Source organism: Saimiri boliviensis, chromosome 3, assembly GCF_048565385.1.
Source record: "Saimiri boliviensis isolate mSaiBol1 chromosome 3, mSaiBol1.pri, whole genome shotgun sequence".
NCBI lineage: Eukaryota > Metazoa > Chordata > Mammalia > Primates > Cebidae > Saimiri > Saimiri boliviensis.
The window spans coordinates 137,069,883-137,085,007 of NC_133451.1; the positions used below are offsets into that span (position 1 = coordinate 137,069,883).

At 40.4% G+C, this 15,125-nt stretch overlaps 1 protein-coding gene across 2 annotated transcripts in view; it reads left to right on the plus strand.

Moving 5' to 3' along the window:
* TMEM154 (transmembrane protein 154) overlaps positions 1–15,125 on the plus strand; it is a 59,878-nt gene that overhangs the window by 19,999 nt on the left and 24,754 nt on the right. For both annotated transcript variants that reach the window (XM_003927972.4, XM_074396820.1), the window contains 2 exons: positions 7,896–8,150; positions 8,237–8,275. In XM_003927972.4, the coding sequence (XP_003928021.1) occupies positions 7,896–8,150; positions 8,237–8,275 (294 nt within the window). The remainder of the gene's footprint in view (positions 1–7,895; positions 8,151–8,236; positions 8,276–15,125) is intronic.

Consider the following 15,125-nt stretch of genomic DNA (forward strand, 5'->3'; position numbering starts at 1 on the left):
TGTCTGACTAGTATTCCAATGTGTATATACCACATTTTCTTTACCCACTCATCCATTGATAGATACTTCAGTTGATTTCATATCTTGGCTACTGTGAATAGTGCTTCAATTAACATGCAAGTGCAGGTATTCCTTTGATATATTGATTTATTTTCCTTTGGATAAATACCCAGTAGTGAGATTGCTGGATTGTATCTAGTTCTATTGTTAGTTTTTTGAGAAATTGCCATACTGTTTTTCATAGTGGCCATACTAATTTACATTCCCACCAACAGTGTATGAGTTCCCTTATCTGCATTCTTGCATTCTTACCAGCATCTATTACCTTTTCAACAATAACCTTTTTTTTTCTTCTTTTTTTTTCTTTTTTTTTAAAGATAGAATCTTGCTCTGTTATCCAGGCTGGAGTGCAGTGGTGTGATCTTGGTTCACCGCAACCTCCACCTCCTGAGTTGAAGTGATCCTCCTGCCTCAGCCTCCCAAGTATCTGGGACTACAGATGTGTGCCACCATGCCCGGCTAATTTTTGTATTTTTAGTAGAGCTCAAAATTTTGTATTTTTAGCTGGCCAGGCTGGTCTCCACTCCTGACCTCATGTGATCCTCCTGCCTTGACCTCCAAAAGTGCTGAGATTATGGGTGTGAGCACTGTGCCCAATAATAATCATTCAAACTGGAGTAAGATAATATCTCATTGTAGTGTTGATTGGTTTTGTTTGTTTGGTTTTCGTTTCTACTTCATTTAGTTCTGCTCTGATCTTTATTATTTCTTTCCTTCTACTAATTTTGGGTTTGGTTTGCTCTTACTTTTTTAGTTCCTTGAGATGCATCACTAGATTGTCTATTTAAAATCTTTCTGCTTCTTTGATGTAGGTATTTATTACTATAAAATTCCCTCATAGCACTGCTTTTGCTGTATCCCATAGGTTTTTGTATGATGTATTTCCATTTTAATTTGTTTCAATCCTTTTAAAAAATTTCCTCTTTAATTTCTTTCTTGACTCAGTGGTCATTCAGGAGCATGTTGTTTAATTTCCATGTATTTGTAGTGTCCAAAGTTCCTCTTGTTAGTGACATGTAGTTTTATCTCATTGTGATCTGAGAAGATATTTGATATGCTTTTAATTTTTTTAAATGTGTTGAGCTTGTTTTGTGCTCTAACATTGTTTATCCTAAAGAATGTTCCATGTGTTGATAAGAAGAATGTATATTCTGGCACTGTTTGATGAAATGGTCTATAAATGTTCTTTTAGGTCCATTTGGTTTAAGGTGCCATTTAAATCCAATGTTTCTTTGTTATTTTTTTTTTAATCTAAATGATCTTACTAATGATGAGAGTAGGTGTTCAATTTCTCAACTGTTATTGTATTCAATTTCTCAACTACTACTGTATTAAATAAATACTATTTATTTATTATTTATTTATAAATAATAAATACATTTATAAACAATAATTTATAAATAATAAATAAATTTATCATTAAATTAATTGTTATTAAATAAATTTTATTTAATTAATTGTATTTATATTTAATTATAATTATTTATTTATTAATAAATAAAAATAGTATTTATAAATAAACTTATTATTTATAAATAATATATCTAAAATTATACAGATTTAATAATATTTGCTTTATGTATCTGGGTACTCCCAATGTTGGGTGCGTATGTGTTTAGAATTGCTATATTCTCTTGCTGAATGTATCTCTTTATTATTATATAATGACCTTTTTTGTCTCTTTCTTCTGCTTTTGACTTGAAGTCTGTTCATTTGATATAAGATAGCTAGTCATGCTTGCTTTTGGTTTCTGTTTGTATGGAATATCTCTTCCCATTTCTTTACTTTCAGTCTATGTATATCTTTAGAGGGGAGATGAGTTTTTTATAGGCAGCATATAGTTGTGTTGTGTCTGTGTGTTTTTTAAATCCATTCAGCCAGTTTGTATTTTTTAAGTGGACAGTTTAATCCATTGACAGTTAAGGTTATTATTTATATATGAGGGCTTCTTCCTCTCATTTTATTAATTGATTTCTGGTTGTTTTGTCTGTCCATTGTTCCTTTCTCTCTTATTTGCCGTTATTATTGTTTTGTGGTTTTCTGTAGTGGTAACTTTTAAATTTTTTCTGTGTATTTGTGTTTGCTCTACCAGTGGGTTTTGTATTTTCATGTGTTTCATGATGATAGGTATTGTTCTTAGGCTTCTCAGTGGACTCCCTTGAACATTTCTTTTTAAGGCCAGTCTAGTAGTAATGAATTCCCTCAGCTTTTGCATGTCTGGGAAAGACTTTGTTTTTCTTTTGTTTTTGAAGGATAACTTTGCTGGGTATATAGTCCTTGGTTGATAGGGTTTTTGTTGTTTTGTTTTCTTTTCTTTCAGCCCTTTGAATATACCATCCCATTCTCTCCTGGCCTGTAAGACTTCTGCTGAGAAAGTAACTGTTAGTCTGATGGGGATTCCTTTATAGGTAACTAGATGCTTCTCTCTTGCTGATTTTAGATTCTTTTTTGTCTTTGATGTTTGACAGTTTGACTATAATGTGCTGTGGAGAAGTCCTTTGTTGAATTGTATCTATTTGGATAATTCTGTGCTTCTTGTATCTTGTATCTGAATGTCTAAATCTCTTGCTAGACTTGGGAAGTTTTCATCTATTCTATCATTAAATAGGTTTTCTTTTTCTTTTTCTTTTCTTTTCTTTTTTTTTAAGGCAGTATCTGGCTCTGTTGCTGAGACTGAAGTGCAGTGGCATGACCTCAGCTCACTGCAACCTCTGCCTCCAGGGCTTAGACAATCCTCCTGCCTCAGCCTCCTGAGTAGCTGGGATTACAGGAGCATGCCACCATGCCCAACAAATTTTTGTATTTTTAGTAGAGATGGGGTTTTGCCATGTTGCCCAGGCTGGTCTTGAACTAATGAGCTCAAGCAATCTGCCTGCTTCGGCCTCCCAAAGTGCTGGGATTACAGGCATGAGCCACTGCACCTGGACTTGTTTCATTAAATAGGTTTTCTGACACTGATTTTCTCTTTGCCTTCTGCTTTATGGTATTCCATATGTCACATAGGCTTTGCTTATTTCTTTATTTTTATCTGACTAGGTTATTTCCAAAGACCTGTCTTCAAATTCTGTGATTTTTTTTTTCCTTCTGCTTGATCTAGTCTATTGTTGAAACTTTCAAATGTATTTGATTTGATTTGATTAACTCTTCAGGTCCAGATTTTGTTTGGTTCTTTTGTATTATCTCTATCTCTTTGGTGAATTTCTCTCATTCATGTCCTGAATTGTTTTCTAATTTCGGGTATTGTATTTCTGTATCCTCTTGTAACTCATTAAACTTCTTTAGAATAAACAATTTGAATTCTTTTTCTGGAATTTCATACATATCTTTTTTTTTTTTTTTTTTTTTTTTGAGACAGAGTTTCTCTCTTGTTACCCAGGCTGGAGTGCAATGGCATGATCTTGGCTCACCGCAACCTCCACCTCCTGGGTTCAGGCAATTCTCCTGCCTCAGCCTCCAGAGTAGCTGGGATTACATGCATGTGCCACCATGCCCAGCTAATTTTTTGTATTTTTAGTAGAGACGGGGTTTTACCATGTTGACCAGGATGGTCTCGATCTCTTGACGTCGTGATCCACCCACCTTGGCCTCCCAAAGTGCTGGGATTACAGGCTTGAGCCACCGCACCTGGCCTCATGAATATCTTTTTGATTGAAATCTGCTGCTGGAGAATTATTATGTTCCTTTGCAGGCATCATATTTTTCTGCTTTTCCATGTTTCTTGTGTCCTTATGTTGATACCTGTATATCAGGTATAACAGTTGCTTCTTTCAATTTTTTGGTTTTACTTTCTTAGGGGAGAAATTTGTCCTCCCCTGTGAAAGCAAGGTGTATCTATGATGTTGGTTATGTAGGGTGCTTTGGCTTTGATTCTGGGTTTGTACATTAATGTAGTCTCCATATGATTTCTTCTGCTGGAACCAGTGTCAGTAGTATCTGTGGCTTCCCCAGCAGCTTCGGATGTGGTTGTTAATGGAGGCCGTGGTGAAGTTTTCCTGGGCACTGGGATACCAGGTGGGCCAGTCTTCAGGCCCCAGTGGTGACAGAGGTGGGCTGGGCATATCTGTCCTTGGTCCCAAGACAGCATACACTGGCGCTGGTGTTAATGTGTCCAGGCAGGCTGGTTCTTGGGCCTCCAGGTGTCTTGCTTAGGTGCTAGGAATGTTAGTGGCTAACCAGGTAGGTAGGCAGATTCTTAGGCCCCTAAGTAGCAGATACAGCATGGGTATTGGCACTGTCAGTGGCAGGACCACACTCTGGGTCCCAAGCAGCTTGCGCTGGTGTTGGTACTGGTTGCAATGGACTGTGCAGGCCAGTCCCTAGGCCTGTAGGTGGTACATGAGGGTGGGTGCCATCTATGATAGTAGCAGCAGAGTGGGTAGGCCCAACCTCAGGCCCCTGGGAGGAATACTGTGGTGCCAGTGGTGAGGGACTCTGCTGAGCAATCACCAGGCCCCAAACGACATGCTCAAGTACTGGACTGGGAGAGAGGTGGCCTGTGCAGACATGTTCTTCGACTCTCTAGTGGTGCATGCAGTATTTGGTTGTGATAGGCAGGGGTGAAGCAATTCCCAGGCTACTGATAGAAAGCTCAGGTGGAGGCAGCACTGCTGCCTGCTACTGCAGAGGATGGGATTGCTTTTGGTGGGAGCAACCAAAAGCAGCCAGCTGGGGCAGGGAAATATTTTGCTCATGCTTTGGCCTTAGCAGCAGCAGTTTATAATAGCAATAGCTGCGGACAGTGGAGTTTGTCCTTAAACATGTGTTTAAGGACACATAAACATGTGTGAGCACCTGTCTGCCGGCTGGGGGTGGGGCAGGGGGGCTGCCAGTGGCTCCAGTCTTGGCCCTGGCAGCAGCAGCCAGCAGCAGTGCTGGCTACACACAGGGCGTGTCAAAGAGGCTCCAGAGACTTGGAGACGCAGGGGCTGCTGGGCTCTAGGCCAAGATACAGTCTAGTAGGGGCTGAGCCCTCAAAGTAGCACTGTGCTGTAGCGGTAGGGCTCAGGGGTGTGTGGGACTCAGCACAAGGTCCCTCTCTGGAGCAGTGCCATTGCACAGTATACAGGCAGCCCTCGATGTTAGTCTCAGGGCCTGTGAGGGTTGGGAGCTCTCCCATGAATAGGCTGCAGGAGTCTGCAGTGGAAATATGGACCACTTACCCTTTCCCCACATTGGGGAGCCTCTCCAGGCTCCCAGTCAGTCTCAGCCAAAAAGAGTGCCTCATTTCCCTCTCCTTCCTTGCTTTAAGTGTTTTCTGTTACTACTCTGTTGAATTCTAGTGTTCTCTCTTAAATGATCAATTCCAAATGTAGCTTGTCTACTCACTATTTTTGTTCCTTTTTTTGTGGAAGAGATGAGTGCCAGATGCATCTACTCAGCCATCTTGAAGCCCCTCCTCTCTTCAAAAACTGGTAGTTTTTTTCAATCCTGCCATTGGCATATATGTGTAAGAAACACCAGTGACTTTACTCTGCAGTTTGTAATTGATTCTGATGGCTTGGGGTTGTATTGACTAAAAGGATTATCAAATGAATTCCCTGCTATGGGAGACTGAAGCATTTATTCACGTAATCAACACAATTAGATTCTTACTGTCTTAGCTCAGATGCCATAGCAAAATAATACAAACTGTGAGGCTTAAACACCAAACATTTATTTCTCACAGTTCTGGAGGCTGGGAAGTTCAAGACCAAGGTGCTGAAAGACTCAGTATTTGGTGAGAACTCTCTTTCTGGCCTGCACTCACTATCTTCTTTCTGTATCCACACGTGGCAAGGAGACAGAAATCAAGTTTCTTTTTCTTCTCATAGGAGCAATAATCCCATCATAGGGGCCCCACTCTCTTGATCTCATCTAAATCTAAGCACATCTCAAAGCCCTCGCCTCTTAGCCCTAATCCATCATATTGAGGATTAGGGCTTCAGTATATGAATTTGAGGGGACTCAAACATTCGATTCATAGCAGTGACCAAACATTTTTATTGTTTCAACCCAAATCAGAGGACTCTGTTATCATGGGATTATGGCAATATTGTCATGGGATGATAAAGACAGATGAACTATTGAATTGGCTCTGTGATGGCCAGTTCAATCATTCTATGCAGTGATTGCCTAACCTATACTGCAGAGTGTGGTTTAAAGCAGCTGACTTCTCTATTTGCATAGCTCCTTTCACCTTAGAAGAACTTTCTTGTAAATTATCTCATTTGATAAGTTTTCTGTAGCATAAACTTACAAAGTATTTTCCTCACTTGGCCCTTCTGAATGGTAGGCAACATTATACAATATTAGGACAAAGACCTTCAGCTCACCTTACCGTGACTACTGCTTAGACAGGTAAGTAAAGGTTTTTCAGTCATCAAGTCAGTAGTACTTTCCCATCCTGATGGTTTTTCTTTTCCTTTATTTTTATTTATTTATTTTTTTTGTCACAGTTTTGCTCTCATTGCCCAGGCTGATGTGCAATGGTACAATCTTGGCTCGCTGCAACCTGTGCTTCCTGGGTTCAAGCGATTCTCTTGCCTCAGCCTCCCAAGTAGCTAGAATTACAGGCATGCACCACCATGCCTGGCTAATTTTTGTATGTTTAGTAAAGACAGGGTTTCACCATGTTGATAAGGCTGACCTTAAACTCCTCAAACTACCTCAAACTCCTGACCTCTGGTGATCTGCCCTCCTCAGCCTCCTAAAGTATTGGGATTACAGGCATGAGCCACTACACCCAGCCAGGATGGTTTTTCAGTATACTCTGAGGTTCAAATAGAATAGAGTCGTTTACAGTTTGACCTTAGAGAAAGCTCTACAGATGTATGTAATAAGTTTAAATATTGATGTCATTTCCTTAGTCCCTAAGGGAACTGCCCCTTGAGAATTTTACTTTACTGATAAGACATGCATCATATTTTTATTTAGAGTCCAGGAGGATTTCTGTCAGATAATTTCAAAAGCAGATTCAGCTCTATGCAGAATTGGAGGCCTTATACTGTAATCTGAGCAATCAATTCATTTTCAAAGATTTATTTTCCATTAATAAGTAAACTTTTATTTAAATTATAGGACATAGACAGGGTGCAGTGGCTCACACCTGTAATCCCAGGACTTTGGAAGGCTGAGACAGGTGAATCACTGGAGGCCAGGAGTTTGAGACCAGCCTGGCCAACATGGTGAAACCCTACCTCTACTAAAATACAAAGATTAGCTTTATATGGTGGCACACACCTGTAATCCCAGCTACTCTGAAGGCTGAGGCATGAGAATTGCTTGAACCTGGGAGGTGGGGGTTGCAGTGAGCTGAGATGGTGCCACTGCACTCCAGCCTGGGCAATGGGGCAAGACTCCATCTCAAAAAAAAAAAAAAAAAAAAAAAAAAAAAAATTAGGACACAGACTGCATTTCTTTACATCTAAAAGTTCTGTATGGCATGTACTTAATTTTTAGTAAATGTGAATTCAAATGTATTCAGACATTTTATTAAAATATTATTATATCCTGTAGGAGATGTCCTGGAATATCACATGACTTAGCTTGGAAAATCACCCTTAATGTGAGGAAGCTTCCTAATGCCCTTTGCTTAGGTGTGTCTAAAATGTCTGATCAATGCAAAACTGCCTACTTTTGTGCGAGGTTTTTCTCTGAGCTCTGATTTCATGTTCAATATACTCCCAGCTTGAGCTTCATTTATGTTAAATCAATGCTCTGTCACACTTAGCTTGGAGGCCAAGTATAGTGGATCAAGTTTATTACAGATGTATCTAGGAATAATTTAAAAATTATTGACACTATAACATACTAACTTTGTCTCCATGGTAATCTCAATTTTGTATCTGTTCCCATAGGTGATCATGAGGAATTAGAACTCTCAGGAGATACAGCTGAGGCATCAGAAATATCAAATGAAGAGACTGTTCTACATGCTGCAGTGACCACCACAGAAACATTAACAGCAAATATAAATTCTACCGACATTTCCCCAGACGAAAATCAGTTAGAGTTTACACTAATGGTGTTGATCCCATTGATTTTATTGGTCTTCTTACTTTTATCCGTGGTATTCTTTGCAACATGCTATAAAAGAAAAAGAACTAAACAAGGTAAGTATTTGGTGTATTTGCATTTTCAAAAAATTGTTTCACATGTTAGGAATCAATAAAACAAAATATTCTTTGCTTTTATACAGAACCTTCTAGCCAAGGATCTCAGAGTGCTTTACAGACATGTGAGTATTATCCTAAAACCTGCTTACAGTTGGGGGTGGGATTGGAGAAGGAGCTGAGATGTTTTAAAGTTAAGCAACAAGAACTATATACAACAGTAAGTGATAAGCAATGTATTTTAATGAAACTTTCCAGAAGTGAATACATGCATATTCCTTTCCTTAAAAAAAAAAGTTTTCAGCCTAAATTGAATTTTAAAATACAGGCACACCTTGTTTTGTTGTATGTTGCTTTATTGCACTTTACAGGTATTGCTTTTTTTCTCTTTAAAAAATTGAAGTTTTGTGATCGCACTTGCATTAAACCAGTCTAACAGTACCATTTTTTTTCAACAGCAGGTGTTTACTTTGTGTCTCTGCATTACATTTTGATAATTTCCACAATATTTCCAATGTTTTCAATATTACTGTGCCTCTTATGGTGATCTGTGATCAGTGATCTTTGATGTTACTGTTGTAATTGTTTTGGGGTGACTGAAACCACGCTCATGGAAGACAGTGAACTTAATTGATAAACATTGTGTGTGTTCTGACTGCTTCGCCAACAGGCCATTCCCCCATCTCTCTCCCTGTCTTCAGGACTCTCTATTTCCTGATACAGAACAATATTGAAATTATGCCATTTCATAACCCTACAATGGCATCTAAGTGCTCAAATGAAAGGAAGAGTCACATATCTCTTACTTTAAGTGACAAGCTAGAAATGATCAAGCTTTGTGAGGAAGACAAGTGGAAAGCTGAGATAGGCTGAAAACTAGTCCTCTTGTGCCAAACATTTAACCAAGCTGTAAATACAAAGAAAAAGTTCTTGCAGGAAACTAAAAGCAAAGCTGTATTATTGTTGATATACAGAAAGTTTTAGTGGTCTGGGTAGAAAATCAAATAAGTCACAGCATTCCTTTAAGCCTAAGCCTAATCCAGAGCAAGGCCCTAATTCTCTAATTCTACGAAGGCTGAGAGAGGTGAGGAAGCTGCAAAGGAAAAATTGGAAGCTAGCAGTGGGTGGTTCATGAGGTTTAAGGGACAAAGCCATTTCTATAACATAAAAGTACAAGATGAAGCAGCAAGCACTGATGTAGAGCTGCAGAAAGTTGTCCAGAGGACCTAGTTCAAATCATTGATGAAGGTGGCTGCACTCAACCATAGATTTTTGATGTAGATGAAACAGCCCTCTATTAAAAGAAGATGCCATCTGGCTGGGCATGGTGACTCACGCCTGTAATTCCAGCACTGTGGGAGGCTGAGGTGGATCATTTGAGGTCAGGAGTTTGAGATCAGTCTGGCCAACATGGTGAAACCCTGTCTGTACTTAAAAAAAAAAAAAAAAAAAAAAAAAAAAAAGTGTCATCTAAGACTTTAAAAGCTCGAGAGGAGAAGTCATTGCCTGGCTTCAAAGTTTCAAAAGATATGTTGACTCCCTTGTTAGAAGCTAATGCAGTTGATGACTTTAAGTTAAAACCAATTCTTATTTATCATTCTGAAAATCTGACACCCCTTAAGAATTATGCTAAATCTACTCTGCCTGTGCTCTGTAAGTGAAGCAACCAAGCCTGGATGTCAGCACATTTGTTTATAGCATAGTTTACTGAATATTTTAAGCCCACTATTAAGACCTACTGCTCAAAATACAAGATTCCACTAAAAGTATTACTGCTCATTGACAATGCACCTGGTCATCAAGAGCCCTGATGGAGATGTACAAGATGACTAATGTTGCTTTCATGCCTGCTAATACAGCATCCATTCTGCAGCCCATGGATTAAGAAGTCATTTTGAATGTCAAGTCTTATTGTTTAAGACATACATGTTGTAAGGCTGTAGCTGCCATAGATGGTGAGTCCTCTGATAAATCTAGGAAGAAATCTTCTGGGAAGAATTCACCACTCTAGATGCCATTAGGAACATTTCCACTTCATAGGAGGAAGTCAAAATATCAGCATCAACAGGATTTTGGAAGAAGTTGGTTCCAACCCCCATGGATGACTTTGAGGGGTTCAAGTCTTGAGTGGAGAGGTCGCCACAGATGTGATAGAAATAGCAAGAGAACTAGAATAAGAAGTGAAGCCTGAAGATGTCATGGAATTGCTGCAATCTAATAATAAAACATCAAGTTGCCAAGAAACTGCTTCTTCTGAATGAACAAAGAAAATGTTTTTTGAGATGTCTTCTACTCCTGGTGAAGATGCCATGAACACTGTTGAAATGAAAACAGAGGATTTAGAATATTCCATAAACTTAGTTGGTAGACCAGCGGCAGGATTTGTGAGAATCGTCTCCAATTGTAAAGAATTTTATTTTGGGTAAAATGCTCTCAAACAGCATCATATGCTACAGAGAAATCTTTGTGAAAGAGAGTCAATCAATGTGACAAATTTCATTGTGATCTTACTATAAGACATTGCCACACAGCCTTCCCAACCATCAGTAACCACCACCCTGATTAGTCAGCAGCCATCAACATCAAGTCAGGACCTGCCACCAGAAAAATAATTATAACTCGCTGAAGGCTCAGATAATCATTAGCATTTTTAGCAATAAAATATTTTAAATTAAGGTATGTACATTGTCTCTGCAGACACAATGTTGTTGCACACTTAGTAGACTACATTATAGGAAAAACACAACTTTTTATGTATTTGGGAACCAAAAAAATTAATGTGACTTGCTTTATTGCAATACTCACTTTGTTGCAGTGATCAGGACCTGAACCTGCATATTCCTGGGAGATGCTTTTCTATTGCTGCCATCTTTGTTCCCAATCCAGATGAGAGTCCCGTATAATTTTGGCCAATACCCATCACTGCAGAAAGGGAAAGGCTGATCAAGGAGTGGGTCAGATTAGGGTTAGGGATGGGAAAGCTAGAGGGCTTGGGGAGATCACCACTGGAAGAGCATTCTTCCATCTATACTTCTGTCACAGATTTTATTTTCTCCCCCACCCCATATCCTGATTTGATCTTGAAAAGTCCTGGAGAATGCATTGTCCTTGTTCCCATTGAAGCTATGCTAACTTTTATAATCAAATTCTCCAACCATCTAAAGATTGCTAACATCAATCTGAAAACCAATTAGATAGAAAAGTCCCTCCGTCAGAGACCCACTTTGAGAGTATTCAGTTCTGATTCAAGAAGCATCAGGTGCAAGGATTCAGGGTCGTTCTAGATCCAAAGCAGACTTGGATTTTTTTGACTTGTGCTAGTAAAACTCACTCTGATTATATTTTTAAGTTGAAGTCTTTCTAGTCTTTCCAAAAAGTTACTCAAAGGATAGGAACTTCTCTAAGATGATACGTAGTCATACATATATACAAAACTCACTTTATGTCCCTCACGTTCACTACAGAGCACCTCTGACTTTGGGGCCATGACCTTGTCCCACATGCCTCTCTCACTGTCCCTATGCTAGAGGAACCTTTCACAGCCAGCGGATGAGGCCAATGCGAGCTGGGGAAGAAGCCCTGAAGAATATTTCCTTTCATGGCAGAGGCTGGTATAATAGATTTCAAGGAAGTAGGAAATACACATGTTTCTCCACTGCTTGAAATTTCAGGATTTCCTAATAACATGGTCATATGGAGACTCCTTTCTAAGCTTAAAAAAAAAAAAAAAGAGCATTTTAATTTTTTTTAAATTCAGGGAAAGTCATCATTTCCTTCCCCAAACATGGCCCCACTGCTGATTTTGCCTAATGGAGTCAAGGGGTGAGGGATGGAGGTATCCCCTCACATCATGAGTCTCTTAGGCTCCAAGTTCGGTTTCATTGAATTTCTCTGTGAAAGTCTCATGGTTCAAAAGCCATTTACAAGTGAGAGCCAGCCTCAACCTCGGACATGGCCCATGTATCCTGCACCGTCACCACACTTGAAGTATTTGCTGTTCCCAGAACGTGGCTTGACTTTCAGGATACCTCCATGCCTGGTGGATACTATTTCTTCTGTCTGGAATTTCCTTCTTGTCTGCTTGGCAAACTGCCACCCCATTTTCCAGGGCCCAGGTCTGTTTTTGTTTTATTTAAGAGACAGGGCCTTACTCTGTCACCCAGGCTAGAATGCGGTGGCACAATCATAGCTCACTGCTATCTCAATCTCATGGGCTCAAGCAATCCTCCCACCTCAGCCTCCAGAGTAGCTGGTACTACAGGCCCGTGCCACCAAGCCTGGGTAGATTTTTTTTTTTTTTTTTTTTTTTTGAGACGGAGTTTCGCTCTTGTTACCCAGGCTGGAGTGCAATGGCGCGATCTCGGCTCACCACAACCTCCGCCTCCTGGGCTCAGGCAATTCTCCTGCCTCAGCCTCCTAAGTAGCTGGGATTACAGGCATGTGTCACCACGCCCAGCTAGTTTTTTTGTATTTTTAGTAGAGACAGGGTTTCACCATGTTGACCAGGATGGTCTCGATCTTTCGACCTCGTGATCCACCCGCCTCGGCCTCCCAAAGTGCTGGGATTACAGGCTTGAGCCACCGCGCCCGGCCTGGTAGATTTTTTATATTTTAAAAAAATGTTTTGTAGAGACAGAGTCTTGCTATATTTCTCAGGCAAGTCTCAAACTCCTGGCTTCAAGTGATCCTCCCACCTCAGCCTCCCAAAGCACTGGGATTACGGATGTGAGCCACTGCACTCCCCTGCTAGGGCCCAGTTATTAAGCAGACTTGAATACGTAATCCCTCCCTAGGTAAAATAAATTACAATCTCTTCTGTGCTCTCAGAAAACTTTGTTCACACTGTTGTTCACAGCATTTACGTTTGTCGTAAGTTGGTGACTTGTCTGCCTCCCTCCTTCCTTCCCTCCCTCCTCCCTTCCCTTCCCTCCCCTCCCCTCCCCTCCCCTCCCCTCCCCTCCCTTCACCTCCCCTCCCCTTTCTTTCCTTTCCTTTCTTTTCTTTTCTCTTCTTTCTTCTTTTCCTTACTTTCTTTCTGGTTTATGTTGTTGTTAAGGCCCAAGAGAACCAAGAGCTTGTCTTATTTGTCTTGTGTGACAATGTGGCATTCAGGTTGAGAGTCCAGACTCACCACACACACTGCTTGGTTGGTTTGTACTCTGACACTGTGACTCTCTGATTCAGTTTCCTCATTTGTAAAATTGGCAGATTCAACACCTACCTCATAGAGGTGTGAGAATTAAATGGTTTATATGGGCAAGTCTCTTAGAAAAAAAATCAGTACCTGGTATAAGTGCTAAGTGCTGGCTTATTATCTCCCTTTACCTAACTCAATGCCTAGCCCAACACACACTAGCTGCTTGCACATGTTTGTTGAGTAAATGAGTTCACTGAAGAATGTCAGGATGTTTTTTAAAGAGCATCTACTCTCAGGGGTAAAGTCAAATCTGTACAATATCCTTACTATGAATTGGCACATCGTTTTTACCTTAAATATGCCTCACTTTAGAAAACACAACAGAGAAAAAGAATTTCAAAACAATTGGCTTGTCACAAAAGTTTTTGATAGAGTGTTTTATTTGAATTTTTTTCTCTTACCAGCCAATGCTTTAATATAGACATGATCACTAGCTGCTTAAAGATGGATATCTTTTAAGAAAAACTGAATGCTAAAAGTTAATAAAAGCAGAATATTTACATTAACAAAATTTGATTTTTTTTTTTTTTTAAGGTAAAATACAATTATCATGGAAGGTCAGACCAGTATTTTGCTTGGAAAGCTCCCAAAGAAATACTTTATGGGAGGGCATGGATGCCTGTGCACGTGATGTCCTCTGGGAAAGTCAGAAGCAGACATAGTGGTTCTTTCTCCACATTGATAGAGCCTGGTCTGTTATGCTACGGCAGGAAATAAGTCTTTAAATGTGACAGCTGGACAGGATTTGGCCAAAACTTTTAGAACATTTCATCCAATTGGAAATTACTTTTTCCTTTGGGCTTGTCCATTTCACGTCCAGGGAAAGGGAAACATTATGCAGTAATGTGATGTTGTGCCATCATTCTTCCTAGTCTTCCAGGCATTAAATTTGCAGTGTCTTGATGTGCGAGGTCTCTCTGAAAGAGCTGCAGGGAAAACAGCTGGCCATAAACCACCACTTTAAACAGGCTTAGCTACATGATGCCTGGCTTGCTCAGTAAATCTTCCGGAAAGGGACTCTTTCTGTTGCTCAATGCTCAGCATGGAAACAAGATAAGGGAGCCAGAGGCTCCTGTAGCTCCTGCCCTCCCCTAGCCTCCACCAGACAATCTCACTGTTGAATGCACAGGGGAGAGGCTCTGAGAGGAGGGTACTGTCAGGCTAAGTGAGGGTGATGTAGGAACTGGAGGAGGACAAAGTGGGTCGGAGGAGATGAAATGGAAGGATTGTTGGATGGAAAATGGAAGAGGGCGTTTGAGATGGGGCTGTGTAAGAGCTGCATTTGCCTCCTGGTTGCAAAGGGAGTAGGTGGCTATTCATAAACAGATACAGGCCAGGTGGAGTGGAGCAGGCAGGGGCTGATTGCCGAGGACAAGTAATTGGTCTCCCTCCTGGTTTAATGCTCTGCTCTTTGTGTGCTCTCCCAGATGTTTTTCTGTTGCCATGGTGGCCGGAGCAGGGGTAATAGCCACAGAGCAGCAAAGACGAGGCCACTGAAGGCTTTTTGCTCTGTTTTAATACTGATTACAGGAGCTTCACATTTGGTGCATCTGGACCACTTCTGTAATGGCATTTAAAACTTTTCCATCTTCTGCATGCAGGCTAGCTTTTGCTCACCCTGAAGCCTGCGGGGAACCCGGATTATAAAGATAAATCCATGCCCACAACGGTGGGGCCATGCAGCCACTTGCTCTCTGGGAAATTGGGTGGGGGGTTATTCAGCAGGGAAAAAAGGAGAGGGAAGAGGAGGGAGTGACAAAACGGGAGGATCTTTCTGG